Raw genomic sequence first — 22,717 nt, 5'->3', positions numbered from 1 at the left:
CTGGCTTCCCATTCTCCAGAAACTCCAAAACACAAGAGCCCATATTTTGGCCTTCACTAAGTCCAAGTTACAAATTACCACCTGTCCGCACTAACCTATATTGTCTCCCTATTCCCTCAACATATTAAATTTAAAATCCTCATCTTGTCCTCAAAGTCCCTTCATCACGTCATCCTGCTCTACCTTATCAACCCTCCCAGGCTTATCCCTCCTGCACACCGACTGGCCTTTTGTGTATTTCTCCTTCCTTTGCCTTACCATTGGTGACAGAGTCTTCAGCTGCCTTGGTCCTATTCCTTGGAACTCTCTCCCTAAACCATTCTGCCTTTCTACTTCTCTTTCTGCCCTTAAAAAACTACTCAAACCCATCTTTTTAACAAAGCTTTCCTAATTTCTCCCTTCACAGCTTAGGGGTCTGTTCCATTATCCATTGTCATTGCGAAGCACCTTAGGATTTTTTTTATATGTTAAAGAAGCTATATAAACTTGGTGTTGTTGGCACCAAGGGCATATATGAAAATATACATGGGAACAGGTATAGAAGGCAATTAAGGATCATTATGGGAAAAATATCTACAAACAAGGGCTTCAATAGAATTAATATCTGGAAACTAAGAAAACTAAAGTTAAGGGCTTGTATGAAAATTCAAATAAAAGTTGTATTTTTTTTAAGTTGCTGATGTGGATTTTAATACAGGTTCTTACATTGTCTGAAATTCTTATCAAAGACAACACAAGAGTTCTTGTACAAGGTCAGGTATTTGAAAATGTTCATATAACATTGCTTTATTCTTGCTTACTTATCTCCCATGGTACTAGCATGTTGTTCCAAAAGCTGCTTCTCAAAATGCTCTTCATGTTGTGTTAGAAGCAAACACGTTGGCTTCCAGCTAAAACCACAAGAACAAATGTTAGGAAAACAATTCAAAATATTACAGCAGATTAACCTTTATTTTCCTTTAACAGGCATATATAATTTGTATTACATCACCAAAGTTAATGTTCAGAATTCTATAGATTTCTATCAGAGACAACTGAACTAAAGTTTTGTACATAGGCCAAAAATGTGGGTCAAGGTATACAATGAATGAAATGGAATAAACACGGTGAATTTTGAGGTATAGTGGACACATAAATTAATTTCTATGGCATTGCTCGCGGCAAGTCAGAGGATAGGGTTTCTCCCATCTGTCTCTGCCATGCTCAAGTTTCTGTGTTCTCTCTTTCTCGTGAAGGGATGGGGCAGAATAGATAGAAACAGGCCATTTCCAGTAATTGAGGGATCTGGAACCAGGAGACATAGATACAAGATTAAATGAAAGAGATTTAGGACAGAGAGCAGGAGAAACTTTTTTTTAAACAGAGGGTTGTGAGGCTGTGGAGTTAGTGACTGAGGTAAAGACCATGTCAACTTTTAAGAATAGGTTAAGAATAGGGGGGTGAATTAAGAATACTGCTCATGTGGAGGATAAACATCAACACTAATTGGTTGGGCCGAACAGGCTGTTTCCATGTTGTAATTTCTTTGCAATTCTCTTCTGCTAACCTCTTCTGTTCTCAGTGGCCCTAATGTTATCCCCAATAAGGAATAAACTCCAATATGGTTATAAAGGAGTATATCATCTGATTCACTATGAGCAGCACTACAGGTGATTCATATATATACTTTATCTATAATCTAACATCTATCAATTCTGCATTTTCCAGTATGGGCTGTGGGGAAAATGTGGCCCTGAATGGCTCCCTTTCCATTTCTTTCCCCATTACTTGTGCTTCCCTCGATCTCCTCATTCCCATCACGTCCCCAACCCTTTGCCTCCCACTGCACTTACTACTCCTACCTATTCCCCATTGAAATACCTTCTCAACCTTTCTGTCCTTGTTCCGCTGTCACTTAACTCACCCTTAACCCTCTATCAACTCCTACTCGCTCCATCCCAAGGTAGTGAGAGGCCAGAGGCCGCCTTAACCTCAACTGTTTGTCCTCCTTTACCCTCCCATTCATTTCCCTCAAAGTGCCATAGTTTCATTTAAATATTACAAGGCACTTAAATGACGCCTAGAGCAATTTTCTGTTCACTTAAGATGCTCTGTCTGAGTGGGTTTAAGGGAAGCTTCGCAAATGATGGAGTTCAAGAGTCACAGGCCTTTTAACCAATTTTGTGGTCTTGTAATACTAATAGTTCAGAATTCTGTAAAAAAAATATTTTCTTTAAATATTCTTCCAGCCCTGAGATTTTTTCCTTCTTAATATTTTGTAATTTTTATATGGAACCTCAAATAGCTCAATTGCCTGTTAATTCATTACCAGAACACTGACTGCACATATTTACAAGACGTCAGCAGAACAGGAAGAGCCAAAAAAATCATTAAAGGAGTTCTTACAAACTGTAATGGGAACACAAGAGTGATAAAATATCTGAAGAATTGCCTTCCCCAGATATTTTTTGTTGTCAACCATACATTTTGCCCCATACAGTCTTTGAAAAGGCTGAAACAATTTACCGTCCCCACCCCCAACTAGCTCCCAAAGCAGACCAGTAGCTTGCCACAGATAAATAAATAGAGCCAACCTTGAAATCCCGTGAGGTCAGCCACAGCAGCTTCAGTGAGTGCAAGGTTTGCTGCTGCTCTTCAGTCCTGCTGCTTCAATAGCAGGACAAAAAAAAATCCTAGTCTACAGAAGATATGCTAAGGCTATACAATAAATACATTGATCAAATCACACTTAGGCCGAGAAACTCTACCAGTTGTTACATTTAACCCACATACAAATTAAGTTTAATGTGGAAATTTTGTGTAATGCATGTTCACAAAACATTTGTCAGCATCTAACACTTTTCCTAATAGTCCTCTCTTGAATTTAGTATAATGAACACTCCCGAGATAAATTGTTTTTAGATTGCATACTTTGTACAAATTTCCACAGCCTTAGACTTCCCGCATAAATTGCATGTGTAACATACAAAAGCTGGAACTTGTTATGCAAAGGTAAAGATGGGATGAAAAAAGGTGACATTAGTGATACCGTAAAGTTAATCTTAGAAATAATGAAGTAAAGACAAACTTCAGCCATCATCTTGATCTACAGAATGAGGCATTTAAATGGGTAACAAATTTTGAGAATCCATTAATATTTGATATCTGGGTTTAACCAAAGATGGAATTTTTGGTGTCATGTCCAATTAAGATTTTACTGAAAATGTAATATGGATCCCCCCCCCAAAAAAAGTCAAAAGCTTTGAAAACAACAACATTAAAAAGGATTTTTCATTCCAAGTGATTCAATGTTTTCAAGTAAGTATGAGATATACAAATCCAATGTTGCTTTGGTTATGAATTTAAGTTAACTTGGTGTTAAGATTATATAGTCAACTACTTAGCTGTAAGGGAAAATTTTAAAAATTGTGCACTCCCGGTGGGTAAGCTCACCCACCAGGAAGATCAGGAAATTGTGATCACATTACCCACAATTTTGAGAACAGAACATCAGGTGCGTGTGCCCACAACTGGGCAGAAAATCGTGGAGAGGGTCCCTGCAATTTCCCATATGTGCTCCCAGTGGGTGCGGTTTCTTGCTGGGAGCATGCATCTGTAAAGTTGACACAGTAGTCTCATGTTTAATAGCATTTATATCCCTTAATGTGTATTTTATTATACATATTAGCCACAAAAATTCCTAGTAAATCAACCTCAAATTATTCTGATATACAGTAACAATATCAATTATTAATCCTGCAACATGAATGCCCTCATACATTAACAACATTGAGAACATACACTTGGCATCAGCACTGAGCAACTGCTGGCATAGAACTAAAACTGAGTAAAACCACTATTAAATATATAAAATATACTGGAATTTTTCAGGGTAGTGATCTATTTTTGAATTTCAAATCTGGTTATAAACGATTCTACATTCACTCTTGTGGTATAGGATTTGATTTGAACCTTTTGAGATTATTTTCCTATAATCATTCCTACCCATCCATTAAGCTCCACACAGTCACCGAGGTATTCATTGCTCTGCGTGTAATTCACTGTTACTGTTTAATTATTGTATATCAAAACAAATATCTGGAGAAGTATGAATGTTAAATTTGAACCAGCTGCAGTAATTAAACAAAATCCTTACACTTTAAAGTTCTCCGTGATGTGCGCACTTATCTTCTGCATTCGATTAATTTCATCATCAAGCTGGCTACTTTTTCCATGTAATTCATCAATGTGTTGTCTCTTTTTTACAATGTTTGCTGAATATACTAGAAAACATACAAATCAAGATAGAATTCCAAAATCTATTATTTTTCTGTTTGTTAATTTGATCTGAAATACAACAAAGCCTGTTTTATCTTATAATGCTGACACAAATACACTTCAGATAGCGCAGGCACAATTCTAGGGTTGACATCTGTAAGATTCATAATTTACAATTTAGTGCCAATCTTCAGCTACATTTAGAGTCCAACTGTAGCACTGGTGGATTTGCTTCACGGCACAGTGCTATAGTGTAAAAACAGAAATAATTGTTGAAGAATTTCTACTCATAACATTATCCTACTTTTCCTTTTGATATAGTGACAGCCCAGCTATATATTTACTCTTATTTCAAAATATCCAGCATTTGCAGTTTTTTCATTACTTAAGTGGACCTTGATTTCCAAAATTATGACACTCAAATCGATTCTGTAATATTTAGAGTAATTTTAGGACTAGTCTGCTATTCATTGACTATGGCCGGGCAACAAAAAAAACCACTAAAAGAGTCTCCATATTTTTCTACTCTGGCATCTCCTTCTTAATTAATGCCAACAGTAGAAAGTGACATCAAAAGTCATTCACAGTTGCGTTCCCTAAGCAAAGTTATTCCAGACTAAGAACAGGTAGAACTATAAACATTACATGGTAATTTTTCAAGGCTCCACTCCCAGCATGGAACTTTGCTCAGCGAGAGCGCAAATCAGAGAATTAGGCATGGACATCAGTGCACCTGATTCACAGCACTTGTAAGTTTCTGGTCATTGAAATGCATCAACCAGAAAATCAGAGTACTGTTCTCCATTCTCCGGTTGAGCAAGGTTCCATGTTAGGATCCTCAACTTGCAAAATTTACCCTTACATTCCAGTTTATTTATTTATTTATTTAATTTTTTATTCATTTTTTATGGGATGTGGGCGTCGGTGGCAAAGCCAGCATTTATTGCCCATCCCTAGTTGCCCTTGAGAAGGTGGTGGTGAGCCACTTTCTTGAACTGCTGCAGTCCATGTGGTGAAGGTACTCCCACAGTGCTGTTAGGTAGGGAATTCCAGGATTTTGACCCAGCGATATACTTCTAAGTCAGGATGGTGTGTGACTTGCTGGTGTTCCCATGCGTCTGCTGCCCTTGTCCTTCTAGGTGGAAGAGGTCGATGGTTTGGGAGGTGCTGCTGAAGAAGCCTTGGCTCAGTGACACAGTTTTATTGACACAGTGCATAAGATAAGAATACTTACTGTGAATCTGCTGCTTAACTTCTTTTTGCTGTTGTGAACCCTGATCCACCTGGAAAACTAGCCATATTTATATAAATAAGAATTGTTTGAAAAATTATTGAAAAAAATATTGAATATGAGTAACACATTATCATATTTTAAACCTTATAGTTATTATTCTGTTCCTTTTTATCAGTTATGTATTCTTACCTAGTTTTAGTAAAATCTTATCCAGATTCGTTAGCTTATTGGTATTTTCCATCTCTCCTGGGCAATACAAAAAAAACACAGCTTGATATCTCTAAAGTATTAAACATCTCAAATGAAATAATTGTATTATAGGTATAATAATAGGAAATGCTGGAAATACTCAGCAGGTCAAGCAGCATCTGTGGAGAGAGAAACAGAGTTAACATTTCAGGTCGATGACCTTTTGTGAGAACTGGAAGAATTATATTATAGAGTAAGTTCATTATGAATACAGTAAATGTAAACCTTATCCAAATATATCATGAGCTAAGTATGCTTTAGTGCTCATTGTACAGAAATTCCCATTCATGCTGACACACTCTTACAGTAATTTTTAAAAATTCATTGTCGGGAAATGGGCATCACTGGCAAATTGCTGGCATGAGATGTCTCCATCTCGAATTTCTCCGGCTCAGAGTCTTTGAGGTGGAGTGTGAGTTGGAGACACTCTGACACATAAGGGAGTGAGAGGAATTTCTGGATAGTTTTATCCAGAATACAGTCAGACCCCAGAGGAAAGCACAGGTTCAGGAAAGGGAGGGTGTGACAGTTAGGGAGCCGGGTAGCGGGAATTTAGGAGAGTTTGAGAAGGAGGTCCTGCAGACACTGGTCCTGTCCAACAGGTATGATGTACTAGCTACCTGTGAGGACAAGGACAAAGACTGCAGGGAGGACAGCCACAATGCAAACCAAGGCTGTCCAAGGGGGGGAAGAGTAGAATAGAAATGTGGTAGTGATAAGGGACTCTATAATTAGGGGGAAAGATAGCATCCTCTGCAACCAAGAACGAGAATCCCAAAGGGTGCGATGCCTACCTGGTGCCAGGGTAAGGGTTATCTCACGGCAGCTGCAGAGGAACTTGGAAAGGGAGGGGGTAAATCCAGTTGTCGTGGTCCATGTTGGAACAAATGACATAGGTAGGAACAGGGAGGAGGTCCTGCTGAAAAAGTATCAGGAGTTAGGCTCTAAATTAAAAAGCGGACCTCAAGGGTAATAATCTCTGGATTATTGCCCGAGCCACGTGCATAGAAGCAAACAGATCAGGAGAACTAAAATGTGGCTAAGGGTTGGTGTGGGAAAGAGGGGTTCCTTTTCTTGGGACACTGGCACCAGTTCTGGGACAGGGAGGAGCTGTATCGATGGGACAGGTGCCACCTGAACTGGGATGGGACCCGTGTCCTAGCGGAAAGGGTAAATAGGGAGGTGGCAAACGCTTTAAACTAGTAAGATAGGGGGAGGGATCTATAAGAAATGTAACCAGCCTAATTGTAAACAAAACAGGAAAAGACAGCATGGGAAAGAATAAAGTAAGGAAGGACATTGATGGCAAGAGAATAAATAGAGTTATAAAACAGGAGACTAAAAAGATGGTTAAACATAAAAATAAAAATGAGTTAAACTGTCTGACATAAGAAAACTACTAGGCACTTGGTCTAAGTGTTAAACAAAGCTTTAATCAACTGTTTTACAACATGGAGGTCTAGTTGTTGTAATGATCAGTAACCTGTCATTCTGGAATGGTACACTAGGTGGTGCTGTATGTATATAAGAGTGGGCTACCCACGATGCACTAGGCTACCCACAAGGCAGCAGTCAAGATGGAGGCCTCTACAGATACTGTACCTAGTCCACATGTGCTCAATAAAGTGTCTAGCAAAAGCTAGCTGTTCTTAATAAAAACGACTAGTTATTAATGAACATAACATGGTACCAGGATTGGTAAGATCTGCTGAATATTGTGCAACGCGACATGGAGAATTTGAAGCTACCAGAGCGTTTGAAACTCACAGGAAATGTCGACTACAATTGGCAGACTTTTAAACAACAATTCGAACTCTACATTGCTGCCATCGGGTATGGTACGAAGCCAGACGCAAGGAAAATAGCGTTGCTGCTCACGGTTGCAGGCCCACATGCGATAGAGGTATTTAATACATTTGTATTTAATCCAGAGGAGAACAGAGAACATTTAGACGATGTGCTAAAAAAATTTGATACACGTTGTTCTCCCAAAAAGAATGAAACCTATGAAAGATACGTGTTCCGTTCGAGGACACAGCGGCAAAATTAGACTTTTGATAGCTTTGTGACCGATCTGAAACTGAAAGCACAGACATGTAATTTCTCTGAGCTGAAAGCATCCATGATTCGTGACCAGATTGTGTTCGGTATTCATGATAAAAAAGTCAGGGAACGTCTGTTGAGAGAAACTGAACTAACATTGGAAAATGCTGTGAATATATGCCAAGCCAGTGAGCTAGCTCGACAGCACGCGAAGACTTTCAGTGAAATCAATAATGATGCGATTGTAGTAAGTGCTGCTGTTGGTGCTGTGTTCTACAAGGGGAAGCAACATGGGCAGAACACAAATGAAAAGCAATCGGAGGAAGGAATTTTAAATTGTAAACGCTGTGGTTACAAACACCAGTTAAAACAATGCCCAGCGTTTGGAAAAATGTGCATAAAATGTCATGGAAAGAATCACTATGCCAAACAATGCTTTTCAAAAGTAAAAACTAAGAATGGGCAACGAGTTAATGTAATTGAGGACACTGATTTAAGTGAGACATGTTTTGTAGGAATGGTGTCATGTGACAATATCAAAAAGGATACAGAAAATGTGCAGCCCTCAGGAATTAACAATGCTGAACATAAAGTTAATGCAGTAAAAGAGGTCAAATGGATGATCCCACTGCAGGTAAATGGAGCATTAGTTACCTTGAAACTAGACACTGGGGCAAAAGCAAACTTAATCAGTATGAGTGACATTAACAATATGAAAGAAAAGCCCAAAATACAGAAAAAGTCAGTACTACTGAAGAACTATAATGGACAGAAAATAGATAGCTTAGGTGTATGCAGACTTAAAGTGACAGTCAAAGACAAAGTGCATCATCTCATGTTTTCTGTTGTGGCTGAAAGACTTGATTCACTACTGGGTGACAAAGCTTGTGAGGACTTAGAACTGGTCAAGAGAGTCTACCGTATAAACTGTGCCATAAGCAGACCAGATGACTCGGTGGATTCTGTAGTGAATAATTTCCAGGATGTGTTCAAAGGATTTGGAGTTCTACCATTCACTTACAAGATCCAGCTAAAGGAGGATGCTCAGCCAGTGGTACATGCTCCACGAAGAGTTCCAGCACCCCTACGTGACCGGCTCAAGAATGAACTGGACAGAATGACCACACTAGGAGTCATCAGGAAAGTCGAAGAGCCAACAGACTGGGTTAACTCCATGGTATGTGTAAAGAAAAAGAACAATGATCTAAGAATATGCATGGATCCAAAGGACTTAAATGCAAACATAAAACGTGAACACTACCAGATTCCCAAGCGAGAAGAAATCACCAGTGAAATGTCAGGTGCCAGATACTTTACAAAGCTCGATGCCTCACAAGGATTTTGGCAACTAAAACTGGATGATGAGAGCACCAAATACTGTACCTTCAACACACCATTTGGCAGGTATTGTTTCCTCAGCATGCCTTTCGGGATAATATCTGCATCTGAAATCTTTCATAGAGCGATGGAACACATAATTGAAGGTCTGGAAGGAGTTCGGGTCTATGTTGATGACATCATCATCTGGGGCTCCACACTGAAAGAACACAATGAGAGACTGACTAAAGTGCTACAGAGCATACGCCGGAATGGACTGAAGCTCAACAAAGCCAAGTGTCAGTTTGGCGTCCAGGAAGTCACTTTCCTAGGAGATAATCTATCTGGTAAAGGAATAGAGCCAGATATGGAAAAAGTAAACGCCATACTCAAAATGCCCTGACCCACTGACAAAAAAGGAGTGCTACGCATGATGGGGATGATAAACTTCATTGGAAAGTTCATTCCTAACTTGTCAGCCAAGACAGCCTGTCTGCGAGACCTGCTACATAAAACAAATGAGTTCGCATGGACAGAAAGACATGAACAAGAGTGGATAAACCTCAAAACAGTGCTGACAACCACACCTGTACTCACCTTCTTTGACCCAACAAAAAGAATCAAAGTGTCAACGGATGTATCAAAAGATGGCCTAGGTGCGGTCTTGCTACAAGCAGAGGGTGAAGATTGGAAGCCCGTTGCCTATGCCTCCAGGTCTATGACTGATACTGAGTGTCGATACGCCCAGATTGAAAAGGAATGTCTAGGCTTGGTAGTTGGACTAGAAAAGTTTCATGGCTACATATATGGACTTCCCACCTTCACAGTTGAGACAGACCACAGCCCACTGGTTGCCAGCATAAAAAAGAACCTGAATGAGATGTCTCCAAGGATTCAACGACTCATGATGAAGCTGCAAAGATATGACTTTGAACTGATCTACACACCAGGCAAATACATAGTGTTAGCAGATGCACTATCCCGAGCACCCACAATGAGTCATGTGAGCTCTACTGAAGAAGACGTGGATGTTCATGTGAGTATGGTCACTGCTGCGCTGCCTGTGTCAGACACAAAATCAAAGCAAATAGCATTAGAAACAGTAAAAGATACAGTATTACAAACAGTAATAGAGAACATTCATCATGGTTGGCCAAAAGGTTCCTGTCCAAAATATTTTCACATAAGGTCAGAATTGAGTGTCGCAAGTGGACTATTACTAAAACAGAACAGAATAGTCATTCCACAGGCTCTACGTCAAGACATGCTCAAAAGGATTCATGAGGGACACCTCGGAATTGAAAAATGCAAAAGGAGAGCAAGAGACACTGTTTATTGGCCTGGCATAAATAAGGACATTGAGAACATGATAGGCAAATGTGAGACATGTCAGAAACACCAAAACAAACAAGCAAAGGAACCAATGATAGTAGCTGACATACCAACAGCACCATGGCAAAAGGTTGGTATGGACCTTTTTCATTTAAATGGTAAAGACTATCTAATAGTGATTGACTACTATTCTAACTATCCTGAGATGGCACTGCTCTCAAGCACCACAGCAAGCAGTGTCATAATGCATGTGAAATCCATCTTCGCCAGACATGGAATTTCCAGGATTGCCGTTAGCGACAATGGTCCGTGCTTCAACTGTAAGGAGTGGCAACAGTTTGCAGCACATTATGACTTTCAACACATCACATCCAGTCCTTTGTATGCTCAGTCGAATGGTAAGGCAGAGAAAGGTGTTCAAGTTCTCAAGCAGCTACTGAAGAAAGCGACAGAAAGCAAGTCTGATCCTTATCTCGCCCTGCTGAGCTACCGAGCCTCACCTTTAGATTCTGGTTCTTCACCTGCTGAACTCCTAATGGGTCGCAAGTTGCGTACCACGCTACCCTGCTGTGCAAAAGAAAAGCAGAGTAAGGAACTGAGACAGAGACTTCAACTGTTAAAGCTGAAACAGAAATCATACTATGACAAGTCATCCAAAACTCTGAAACCATTGACAAGGGATGATGTTGTCAGGATTGAGGATCCAGATGCATGGAACAGGAAAGCTACAGTTCTTGAGGAAGTAGGACCAAGGTCATACACTGTTAGAATTGAGGAAGGACAGATCCTCAGGAGGAACCGCCGTTCCCTCCTAAAAACACAAGAGACTATCGAAGAGCAAATCGATGACAATGCCGCAACTGAATCTTGTCACTCACCACCAGAACAATCTAACACAAATACACATACAGGCTCTCATGAAAACACATCAGACTTACCTGTGCTGAGAAGATCCACACGTGAAGTAAAAAAGCCTGATAGACTTAATCTTTGAGTACAAAGAAAACTACATTGAAAATGTATTGACTGTTGAAGATGTTTATGTTGTTATTGATTGATATTGATTGATACTGATTTTGTTTAACCTCAAAGGGGGATGTAATGATCAGTAACCTGTCATTCTGGAATGGTACACTAGGTGGTGCTGTATGTATATAAGAGTGGGCTACCCACGATGCACTAGGCTACCCACAAGGCAGCAGTCAAGATGGAGGCCTCTACAGATACTGTACCGAGTCCACATGTGCTCAATAAAGTGTCTAGCAAAAGCTAGCTGTTCTTAATAAAAACGACTAGTTATTAATGAACATAACAGTTGTGTTCTTCACTAGTTCCTGTTAAGAATGTCCTGCGCAAGCTGGGCCCGTGCCCGAGTATTTACACTCTCCCTGGACAGCGCCACCCGCAGGCCACTCAGTTGATTCATGTCACTGTCTGTACAGCAATGCACAGTGTCCATAATAAAACAGGGGAGCTGGAGACAATCATGCATTGCAAGGAACCAGACATAGTAGGGATTACTGAGACATTACTACAGAAAAATCAGGACTGGGAATTAAACATTGCAGGGTATAACATAGTTAGAAAATATACAGATGGAAAAGGGGGAGGTGGAGTAGCTGTACATATTAGGGATAACATAATGACAGTAGAAAAAAGTGACACAGCTATCAGCAAGACAAAAATAGAGTCCATATGGATAGAGATCAAAGATAATAAAGGATCAATCATACTAATAGGTGTAGTCTACAGACCACCTAATAGTGGAAGGGAGGTGGAGAAAGAAATATGCAGACAAATTAGAGAAAAATGAGTAAAAAAACATAGAATAATAATCATGGGGGATTTCCACTACCCTGATATTAATTGGACAGAAGAGGTAGGTAAAGGGGATAAGGGAATGGAGTTCCTACAATGTGTACAGGACTCCTTTCTAACCCAATATGTAAAAAGCCCAACAAGGGAGGATTTGCTATTGGATCTACTAATGGGGAATGAACTAGAGCAGATAAGAGAAGTGAAAGTAGGAGAACATCTAGGCAATAGTGACCATAATATATTACACTTTAAGATGATAATTGAGAAGGACATTAGTATGACAAAAACCAGGTTAATAGATTGGAGAAAATCTGATTTAGAGGAGCTGAGAATAGAACTTGGGAAAATAAAATAGGCAACGATATTGGCAAACAATGATGAAGAACAGCAATGGGAGACATTTAAAATGGTGTTCAACGGAGTGCAGGAACAATATATTCCACTAAAAGGAAAGAACAAACTAAACACATGGATGAATAAAGCCACAAAGAAACAATTGAGGCAAAGCAAACAGGAATACATTAAGTACATAGACAGCAGGGGAATGCATGATAAAGGAGAATACAAAGAGATTAGGAGAGAAGTCAAAAAAAATTAGGAAGGCAAAGCAGAACTATGAAATTAAATTATCAACGAACATAAAACAAAATAGTAAACTATTTTACAGGCACATCAGTAAAAAAAGGAAGGTTGAGATAGGAATAGGGCCATTAAGGGATAGACAGGATAATACCACAGGTAGCGATAGAGAGATGGCAGAAATATTAAATAATTATTTTGCTTCAGTATTTACCAGGGAGATAGAACAGGTGGCCATAATGTTGGATGAGGAGATTAGTAATGAGATAAGTGCATTTAAAATAAAAAGAGGGGATATATTAAATAAACTAATCAAACTCAGAGGAAAAAAACCCTGGTCCGGATGGATTGCATCCATACATTTTAAAAGAATCTAGGGAAGAGATAGCAGAGGCATTACTAAACAATAATAATTCATTAGAAAAAGGTGTAATACCAGAAGACTGGCGGATAGCTAATGTAATACCTATATTCAAGAAGGGGGATAGAACATGTCCAGGGAATTATAGACCAGTCAGCTTAACATCGGTGATAGGAAAAATAATGGAATCCCTACTAAAGGAGAAAATAGAAGAACATCGAGAAACCAATAATATAATAAGGAATAGTCAGCATGGATTTCAAAAGGGAAAGTCTTGCTTGACCAACCTCATTCAAGTTTTTGAAGAGATAACAGAGAGAGTAAACAATGGTAATGCAGTAGATGTAATTTATCTAGATTTTCAAAAGGCCTTCGCTAACGTACCCCATAATAGACTGATGAACAAGGTCAGAGAATGCAGAGTCAGGGGACAAGTAGCAGAATGGATAGCTAGCTGGCTTCAAAACAGAAAGCAGAGAGTGCGGGTAAAGGGTAGCATTTCACAGTGGCAGAAGGTGGGTAGTGGTGTTCCACAAGGATCAGTGCTGGGACCACTGTTGTTCACAATTTACGCTAACGATTTAGACTTTAGAATCAAAAACACAATTTCTAAATTTGCGGATGACACCAAATAAGGGGTGGGGTGGTAGTCAATACTGAGGAGGACTGCCACAAATTACAGGAGGACATTAATAAACTTGCAGAATGGGCATATAATTGGCAAATGAAGTTCAACACAGATAAATGTGAGGTATTACATTTTGGTAGGGAGAATAGGGAGGTCACTTATTACTTGGAGGGTGCGAGTCTAGGTGGGGTAGAGGAACAAAGGAATCTTGGAGTACAAATACACAAATCACTAAAAGTTGCGACACAGCTTAGCAAGGCCATAAAAAAACAAACCAAACACTAGGGTTTATTCCTAAAGGGATAGAATTGAAAAATAGGGAAGTTACACTAAACCTGTATCGAACCTTGGTTAGACCACACTTAGAGTACTGCATACAGTTCTGGTGGCCATATTATAAAAAGGATATAGAGGCACTGGAGAGGGGGCAGAGAAGATTTACAAGGATGATACCAGAAATGCGAGGGTATACATATCAGGAAAGGATGAACAGGCTGGGTCTCTTTTCTCTTGAAAAAAGAAGGCAGTGCAGTGACCTAATAGAGGTCTTTAAAATTATGAAAGGTTTTGATAGAGTGGATACAGATAGAATTTAACTAGAGGCCATCAACATAAGATAGTCAACAAGAAATCCAATAGGGAATTCAGAAGAAACTTCTTTACCCGAAGAGTGGTGAGAATGTGGAACTCGCTACCACAGGGAGTGATTGAAGCGAATAGTATAGACGCATTTAAGGGGAGGCTAGACAAGCATATGAGGTAAAAGGGAATAGAGGGTTATGTTGATAGATTTAGATGAGGAAAGACAGGAACAGGCTCGAGTGGAGCATAAACGCCGGCATGGAAAGGTTGGGCCGAATGGCCTGTTTCTGTGTTGTATATCCAATGTAAATTGCTCATCACAAGTTGCCCTGAGAAGGTGGTGGTAGGCCTTCATTTGTATCAAACTGCTGCGTCAGTTCAACTAAGTGGCTTGCTAGGCCACTTCAGAGGGAAGTTAAGAGTCAACCACATTGGTGTGAACTAGAGTCACAGATAGGCCAGACCGGGTAAGGATGTCAGGTTGAATCACTCTGTCCTTGCAAACTACCGCCTGATCTCCATCTTGCGTTTCCTATCCAAAGTCGTCGAACGTGTTGTTGCCTCCCAAATCAGTACCCATCTTTCCTGCAAGTCCAGGTTTCCGCCCCTGCCTCAGTACTGAAATTGCCCTTATCAAAGTCACAAATTATATCCAATGTGACGGTAAACTATCCCTCCTCGTCCTTCTCAACCTGTCTGCTGCTTTTGACACAGTTGACCACACCATCCTCCTCCAATGTCTCTCCTCCATCGTCCAGCTAGGTGGGACTGCCCTTCTCATCTGTCCAGTCATAGCCAGAGAATCACCTGCAAGGATTTCTATTCCCGCTCCTGCACCATTACGCAGCTCTACTTCACCACCACCTCTCTCAACCCCTCCACTGTCTCTGATTTGTCACGCTACTTGTCTGGCGTCCAGTACTGGATAAGCAAAAATTTCCTCCAATTAAACATTGGGAAGACCGACGCCATTGGCCGCGATTTTACTAACCTCGGCGGGTCCATAGTGGGCGACGTTGGTAGTGGGTCCCAACCCTGCTGCTGGCTCCATCCCGGCCTCTGAAATGAATTTCCCTTAATTTGGCTTGTTGAGCCCGCTGAGCACATTTCCCGGGCAATTAGAGGAAGCAGGTCTGGTGACGTCATTTGATGACACATCATCAGCCGGTTTCCTTAAAGGCACCATGGCCAACTTTATTTTGACATTTGTGCTGTCAGTGTTCTACAGCATTGATGTGCTGCAAACACTGACAAGCACTGCACACAGATGCAGGGCTGCACCCAGGATCTCCCATGACTCCCTCCATATGCTTATGGAGGGAGTCACAGCACACAGGGATGTCCACTTCCCTTCCCATGGGCGGAAGAGACCTCCTCAGGAGATCAACACAGCCTGGTTGCGCATTGCAGAGGAGGGCACAAGCAGGGATGTGGTCAGGAGGACCTGGGTGCAGTGGCGCAAACGTTTCAATGATCTCAATAGTTCACGAAATGTTAGTACAAAGCCACACTCAACCTCATCCGTCTGTGCCTCTCATCACAACCCCATCACTCTGCCTTCCCTATCCTACTCCTGCACATCCTTACTCACACCAACTTAACTTGCACCTCCACCCATCCTTCTCTATCTACATTAACACATCTCCATCTCATTAGCCACCCCTCACACTCACCCTCATCCTAGTGTAATCGTACCAACTAAAAACACACAAGAGTAGGCACTTGGGTGTTTTATACAATGTTCATGTAAAGTTTCTGTTAATGTGTTGTCAAACACTGAAACCTTTGGCCTAGAAATTGGGTATAGCCCCGCCAGCACGTTTGCGCCGAAAATTTTGCGCCCGCCACGGAGCCAGTTGTGCCCGCCCCATATTCACTTTCAGCGCCCCAAAGCGGAACCGGGCGCTGGTACAGGGTGTGTCCGCCCCGCTTGGGGCGCTGAAAGTGAATTTCAGCGCTCCCGGTCCCGCTGCGCCACCCGATGCAGTGCGGCAGGCTGCTGTACTGCAGGCCTCCCCCTTCTCTTAAGGGGGAGGTGCCTGCAACGGCCGGAGCCCCGATTGCAAGTGCCGGCAAAAGAGCCCGGCACAACGGAGAAGTGCCGGGCTCCACGGAAACCAGCCGGCAATGCCGCGGGGGGGGGGGGGTGGAGGAGGCCGGGGAAGGAGGTGCGGGCAGGCGGCCGCCGAAAAAGCGGCCGCCCCGCACCTCCACCTTAACTTGCACCGCTAAGGCTGCAGTAAGGACCCGGTCTCCCGATGTTGTTAGCGCCCGCCACGGAAGAGGCGGCCGCTACTGAAGATGGGGATCGGCGTGGTTTCGGGCGGTACCGGGGCACTGCGCACACCGATGACGTCATCGGTGCCGGCGCAGCGCTACCGGCTAACGCCGATGTTTGGGCCCACCTAATTTCGGGCGCGACACAACTTCCGGCGCAACCCACTCTTTCGCCCCTAATTGGGCGCAAACGCAACTGAATTTCTAGGCCTTTATTTTCAACACTTTCTGTTCTTGGACAGATTTGTGTGCACCTATGGAAGTGGCTTAGTGAGTTGCAGTGAATGGTGAGACATAACGGTACCTCCCCCCCCACCCCCCGCCGATTGGTGATGAGTGTGAAAGGAGTGGCTTGGTCATTGTAGAGATGCTTTATGGTGTTGGTGTGGGGTGGTGCCAACCTGGCGCATCATATGGCAGCCAGGGTGTACAGCATCAAGTGAAGCAAATCTTGGGCATGGTGAGGCCCGGGCAGCAATGTGGTCAGATGCTGATGCCCTCTGTTCTGTGCAGCATCAGGTGATTGCAGAGAAGGTTGGTGGTGTTGTTGTTGGTGATGCTGGTGTGCCTGGTGCTGCTGGTGTTGGGGCTGATCGTGGTGGGATTCTGAGGATCAAGGTAAGAGAGTATAAAGGGCACCCATGCTGATGGAATAGATGGCAGGTGAAATAGAGATGACAGAAGCGATCTGTTAGTGGTGAGCGAGGTAATGATGTCAGACTGGATGAAGACTTGTGTAAAGACTTGCAGCATGTTGAATCTGTTGTGGAAATGCAGTGAGGAAGAGTTTGAGGTTGAGGGAAGATATTTCTGTAAGGTGGGAGCTTTTACTGTACATTTGAAGCCGTCAACTCAACAGCTGATTCAATGGCCACTGAACTCCCACCTACATTGATAGACGTGGTCCACGACCAGCGTGGACTCCGTGGGCGAGCTGTCAAATGCAGAAGATGAGCTGAAATTCATTCTTAAGTGGCTCTAAACAAGCCACTAATTACTGAATTGGGTCCCGCGCTGTGAACACGCTGCTCAGCGCTGACAGACCCAACATCAGGGAAAGGCATGTGGTGGCGGGTTCACAGCAGGGTCCCGACCTGCTGGGGAAAGAAACACTTTCCCACCCGACCCATCACCAATCGGGCCCGCTGACCCCCGGAAAATCCAGCCCATTACCTTTGGTCCCCACCACAAACTTCGTTCTTTAGCCACCGACTCCATCTCTCTCCCTGGCCACTGTCTGAAGCTGAACCAGACCCTTCGCAACTTTGGCATCCTATTTGACCCTGAGATGAGCTTCCGTCCAAATATCCGCACCATCACTAAGACAGCCTACTTCCATCTCCGTAGCATCTCCTGTCTCCGCCCCGCCTCAACTCATCTGCTGCTGAAATCCTCATCCATGCCTCTGTTACTTCTAGACTTGACTAATCCAATGCTCTCTTGGCCAGCATCCCATTTTACACCCTTTATAAGCTTGAGCTCATCCAAAGCTCTGCTGCCCGTATCCTAATTCGTACCAAGTCCCGTTCACTCATCACCCCTGTGCTCGCTGACCTACATTGAATTCCGGGTCAGCAGCGCCTCCATTTTAAAATTCACATTCTTGTTTTCAAATCCCTCCATGGCTTTGCCCTTTCCTATTTCTGTAACCTCCTCCAGCCCTACAACCTTCCAAGATCTCTGCGCTCCTCCAATTCTGGCCTCTCATGCACCTCCGATTTTAATCACTTCATCATTGGCAGCCATGCCTTCAGCTGCTGCGGCCCAAAACTCTGTAATTCCCTCCCGAAACCTGTCCACCTCATTAGCTCTCTCGCCTCCTTTAAAATGCTCCTTAAAACCTATCTCTTTCACCTATCCTAATATCTCAATACGTGGCTCAGTGTCAAATTTTGTTTGATAACGCTCCTGTGATGTGCCTTGGGATGTTTTACTACATTAAAGGCACTATATAAATGAAAGTTGTTGTTGTTGTTTCCTTCCCTAGAGGACTTTAGTGAACTAGTTGTTTTTTTCCAAAAATCTGACAGCTTCATGGTGACTTTTACTTGTACCAGATTTTTTTTTAAACTGAGTTTAAATTCTCAAACTGCCATGGTGGGATTTTAACTCACATTCTCTGGATTATTAATCCAGACCTCTGGATCACTAATCCAGTAACATTACCACTACACTGTTCCCAATTATTCATTTGTTTTTCATTGCTCAATACTGTGCTTATCATCAGTGTAACAGATAACAACCTTTTGTACATGAACAACCTCAAGACTTAGTAAATCTTTGTAGTATAAAACTGATAGTAAAAAATAAGAATTATATCACAAGTAATGTATCATAAATGAAATATAAAGTGAAATTTCTTTTCCTGTCTGTATGATGCCACAATACATAAGCTTCCACATATCATAATGCAGCTTAATTATCGCATTAACATGAATAAAACTATTTTTTAGTTCAGCAAGTCCAGTTGAAAGGTTGTGGCTCATGGTTCCATACATCTCCAACTAGCTGGGGGGGGCCCGGCGTTGCCAAGGCTTTTTTGTAAAACGGCAGTTTACAGGGTCGCACGGTTGACGGCCGGCCACTGCCGCTCCCCTGCTCTGTGTCTCGGGCTGAGCGGTTGTCAGGCCCGGCCCGGCCCGAGTGACCCCAACTCACCTCCCGCTCCGGCGGGCTGCCGCAGCTGCCCCGCTCGCTGTTGAGTAAAAGCAGTGAAAAAAATGGCGGCTACGTTTCGGGAGGCTGCAGGATTAGGTCCCGCCCACACACGGAATGAAACGCCCCCCGTGATGCACCGATTGGTCAACCATCAGGTCACTGAACTGTAGGATTGGTCAACCATCACGTCACTCAATGCTAATGAGCGGTAGGATTGGTCAACCGCTAATGAGCGGATTTTTGAATGGTTTTTGTATACTGTCCGAACAATTTTTGTCTGACCAAAAAGTAAATACGCCTATGAAACTCCCCGAATCATAAGCTTTCTTTTGATATAGCATATGTGTAGGTACGCTCTATATCTTTTGAGTGTATAGCGGACAAACAGACGGACGGATCCTTTTATCTATATATACTAGCTGGAGGAGCCCGGCTTTGCCAGGGCTGTTTTGGGCCGGGCGGTTTAAATCGAGTCCCAGGCTTTGGGGCCTCTCTGTGTCCCTCTGTGAATCTGCTGCCGGGCAACATTTTAAATCGAGTCCCAGGCTTTTGGGCCCTGTCTCTGTGTCCCTCTCTCAATCTGCTGCCGGGCAACATTTCTACCTTTTAATACCTTGAAAGATGAAAGTGAAAGTACTTATAAAACGTTTTTGGTAAATCTTATGTTATTCTTAAAAGAGATACTAACTTTTTCGAAGCTGGATGAGCAGATTTTGAGCTGGAAGTAAATGGGGTTTTTAGCTTGAGGCAATGGCTGCCAGATCCCTGAGATGAAAACGATTAGTCCCGCCCACAGATGCAGCGATTGGCCAACCATCAGGCGGCTGAACTGTAGGATTGGTCAATCGTGACGGCACAGGATTGGTTGAACCTTGACGTCAGTCAATCAATGCTAATTAGCAGATAATGAGTTTAATTTTGAAGGTTTTTTGCATAAGGCGCGAACAATTTTCGTCCGACCGAAAAGTAAATACGCTTACGACCGTCCCGGAACCGTAAGCTTTCTTTGGAGGTAACGCACGCGCAGGTACGCTCTATAACTTTCGAGCGCATAGCCGGACAGACGCACACCGGAGGACAGACAGATCGATCCGTTTATATATATAGATACTAGCTGGAGTGCCCGGCGGTGCCGAGGCTTTTTCGAGGGCATGTTATTGTTGGGAGAGAGAGAGCGACTGGGGGAGGAGGGGGGAAGAGGGAGAGCGACTGGGGGGGAGGAAGAGAGAGAGCGACTGGGGGGTGAAGAGAGAGAGCGACGGGGGGGAAGAGAGAGAGCGACTGGGGGCGAAGAGAGAGAGCGACTGGGGGGGAAGAGAGAGAGCGACTGGGGGGAAGAGAGAGAGCGACTGGGGGGAAGACAGAGAGCGACTGGGGGGAAGAGAGAGAGCGACTGGGGGGGAAGAGAGAGAGCGACTGGGGGGGAAGAGAGAGAGCGACTGGGGGGGAAGAGAGAGAGCGACTGGGGGGAAGAGAGAGAGCGACTGGGGGGAAAGAGAGAGAGCGACTGGGGGGAAGAGAGAGAGCGACTGGGGGGGAAGAGAGAGAGCGACTGGGGGGGAAGAGAGAGAGCGACTGGGGGGGAAGAGAGAGAGCGACTGGGGGGGAAGAGAGAGAGCGACTGGGGGGGAAGAGAGAGAGCGACTGGGGGGGAAGAGAGAGAGCGACTGGGGGGGAAGAGAGAGAGCGGCTGGGGGGGAGGAGAGAGAGCGACTGGGGGGGAAGAGAGGGAGCGACTGGGGGGGAAGAGAGAGAGCGACTGGCGGGGGAAGAGAGAGAGCGACTGGGGGGAAGAGAGAGAGCGACTGGGGGGAAGAGAGCGACTGGGGGGGAGAGAGCGACTGGGGGGAAGAGAGAGAGCGACTGGGGGGAAGAGAGAGAGCGACTGGGGGGAAGAGAGAGAGCGACTGGGGGAAGAGAGAGAGCGACTGGGGGGAAGAGAGAGAGCGACTGGGGGGAAGAGAGAGAGCGACTGGGGGGAAGAGAGAGAGCGACTGGGGGGGAAGAGAGAGAGCGACTGGGGGGAAGAGAGCGAGCGACTGGGGGGGAAGAGAGCGAGCGACTGGGGGGGAAGAGAGAGAGCGACTGGGGGGAAGAGAGAGAGCGACTGGGGGGAAGAGAGAGAGCAACTGGGGGGAAGAGAGAGAGCGACTGGAGGGGAAGAGAGAGAGCGACTGGGGGGAAGAGAGAGAGCGACTGGGGGGAAGAGAGAGAGCGACTGGGGGGAAGAGAGAGAGCGACTGGGGGGAAGAGGGAGAGCGACTGGGGGGGGAGAGAGAGAGCGACTGGTGGTGGAAGAGAGAGAGCGACTGGGGGGGAAGAGAGAGAGCGACTGGGGGGGAAGAGAGAGAGCGACTGGGGGGGAAGAGAGAGAGCGACTGGGAGGAAGAGGGAGCGCGACTGGGGGGGAAGAGAGAGAGCGACTGGGGGGGAAGAGAGAGCGACTGGGGGGAAGAGAGAGAGCGACTTGGGGGGAAGAGAGAGAGCGACTTGGGGGGAAGAGAGAGAGCAAAACTACTTGAACAATCTACAGCACCCGACCTCACCCTATATGAATCCAAGGTTAAATTCCTCCTCTATGCAGACGACCTGGTTCTGCTGTCACCAACTAAGGAGGGTCTACAGCAGAGCCTGGATCTGCTGGAGTCATACTGCCAGGCTTGGGCCATGACAATAAATCCCCAAAAAACCAAAGTCCTTGTGTTCCAGCAAAGATCCAGACATCAGGGACCCAAAATAAATTTCACACTAGGAACAACCAAAATTGAACAAACCACTAACTACACATACTTGGGCTTAAAAATGAGCTCTACAGGAAATTTCAAACTGGCTGTGAATGAACTGAAAGTGAAAGCAAGAAGGGCTTTCTATGCCATTAAAAAATCAATCCAAATAGAAATCCCAATTAGCATTTGGCTCAAAATTTTCAAATCAGTAATTGAACCAATTGCACTCTATGGCAGTGAGGTGTGGGGACCGCTAACACAACAAGAATTTGCAAAATGGGACAAACAAGCAATTGAGATCCTACATGCAGAATTCTGTGAAAGTATACTCCGGACTCAAAGGAAAACCGTAAACAATGCATGCAGGGCAGAACTAGGCCAATATCCATTAATAATCACTATCCAAAAAAGAGCCACCAAATTTTGGAAACACCTAGAAATGAGCAACCCCGAATGCTATCACTACGAAGGCCTGAAATGCGAAGAGAGGACCATAAAGAAGAATACCCTCAGTCAACTAGTCCTGGGACTCAGTGAAGTAACTACTAACACTACTAACAATAACCAGCCCCAGGACAGTGACAGCGTAACACAAAGAATTCGACCCAACACAATCGTCGCTAAGCAAAAGGAAAAATATCTGTCATATTGGGCAG

At 43.8% G+C, this 22,717-nt stretch overlaps 1 protein-coding gene across 3 annotated transcripts in view; it reads right to left on the bottom strand.

Moving 5' to 3' along the window:
* The window catches only part of LOC147109187 (protein SIX6OS1-like), a 232,393-nt gene that overhangs the window by 159,250 nt on the left and 50,426 nt on the right, over positions 1-22,717 (bottom strand). For all 3 annotated transcript variants that reach the window (XM_086002859.1, XM_086002857.1, XM_086002858.1), the window contains exons 2-5: positions 5,681-5,737; positions 5,492-5,548; positions 4,136-4,262; positions 801-890 (exon numbers count right to left, since the gene is read on the bottom strand). In XM_086002859.1, coding sequence (XP_085858985.1) covers positions 801-890; positions 4,136-4,262; positions 5,492-5,548; positions 5,681-5,732 — 326 coding nt within the window. In that variant the 5' untranslated portion in view covers positions 5,733-5,737. The remainder of the gene's footprint in view (positions 1-800; positions 891-4,135; positions 4,263-5,491; positions 5,549-5,680; positions 5,738-22,717) is intronic.

This window comes from Somniosus microcephalus, chromosome 12 (assembly GCF_052327205.1).
Source record: "Somniosus microcephalus isolate GS21.2 chromosome 12, FLI_Smic_1.0, whole genome shotgun sequence".
Classification (NCBI taxonomy): Eukaryota; Metazoa; Chordata; class Chondrichthyes; order Squaliformes; family Somniosidae; genus Somniosus; species Somniosus microcephalus.
The sequence above is the reverse complement of the archived record's forward strand: the minus strand, read 5'-3'. Positions and strand labels throughout refer to the sequence as shown.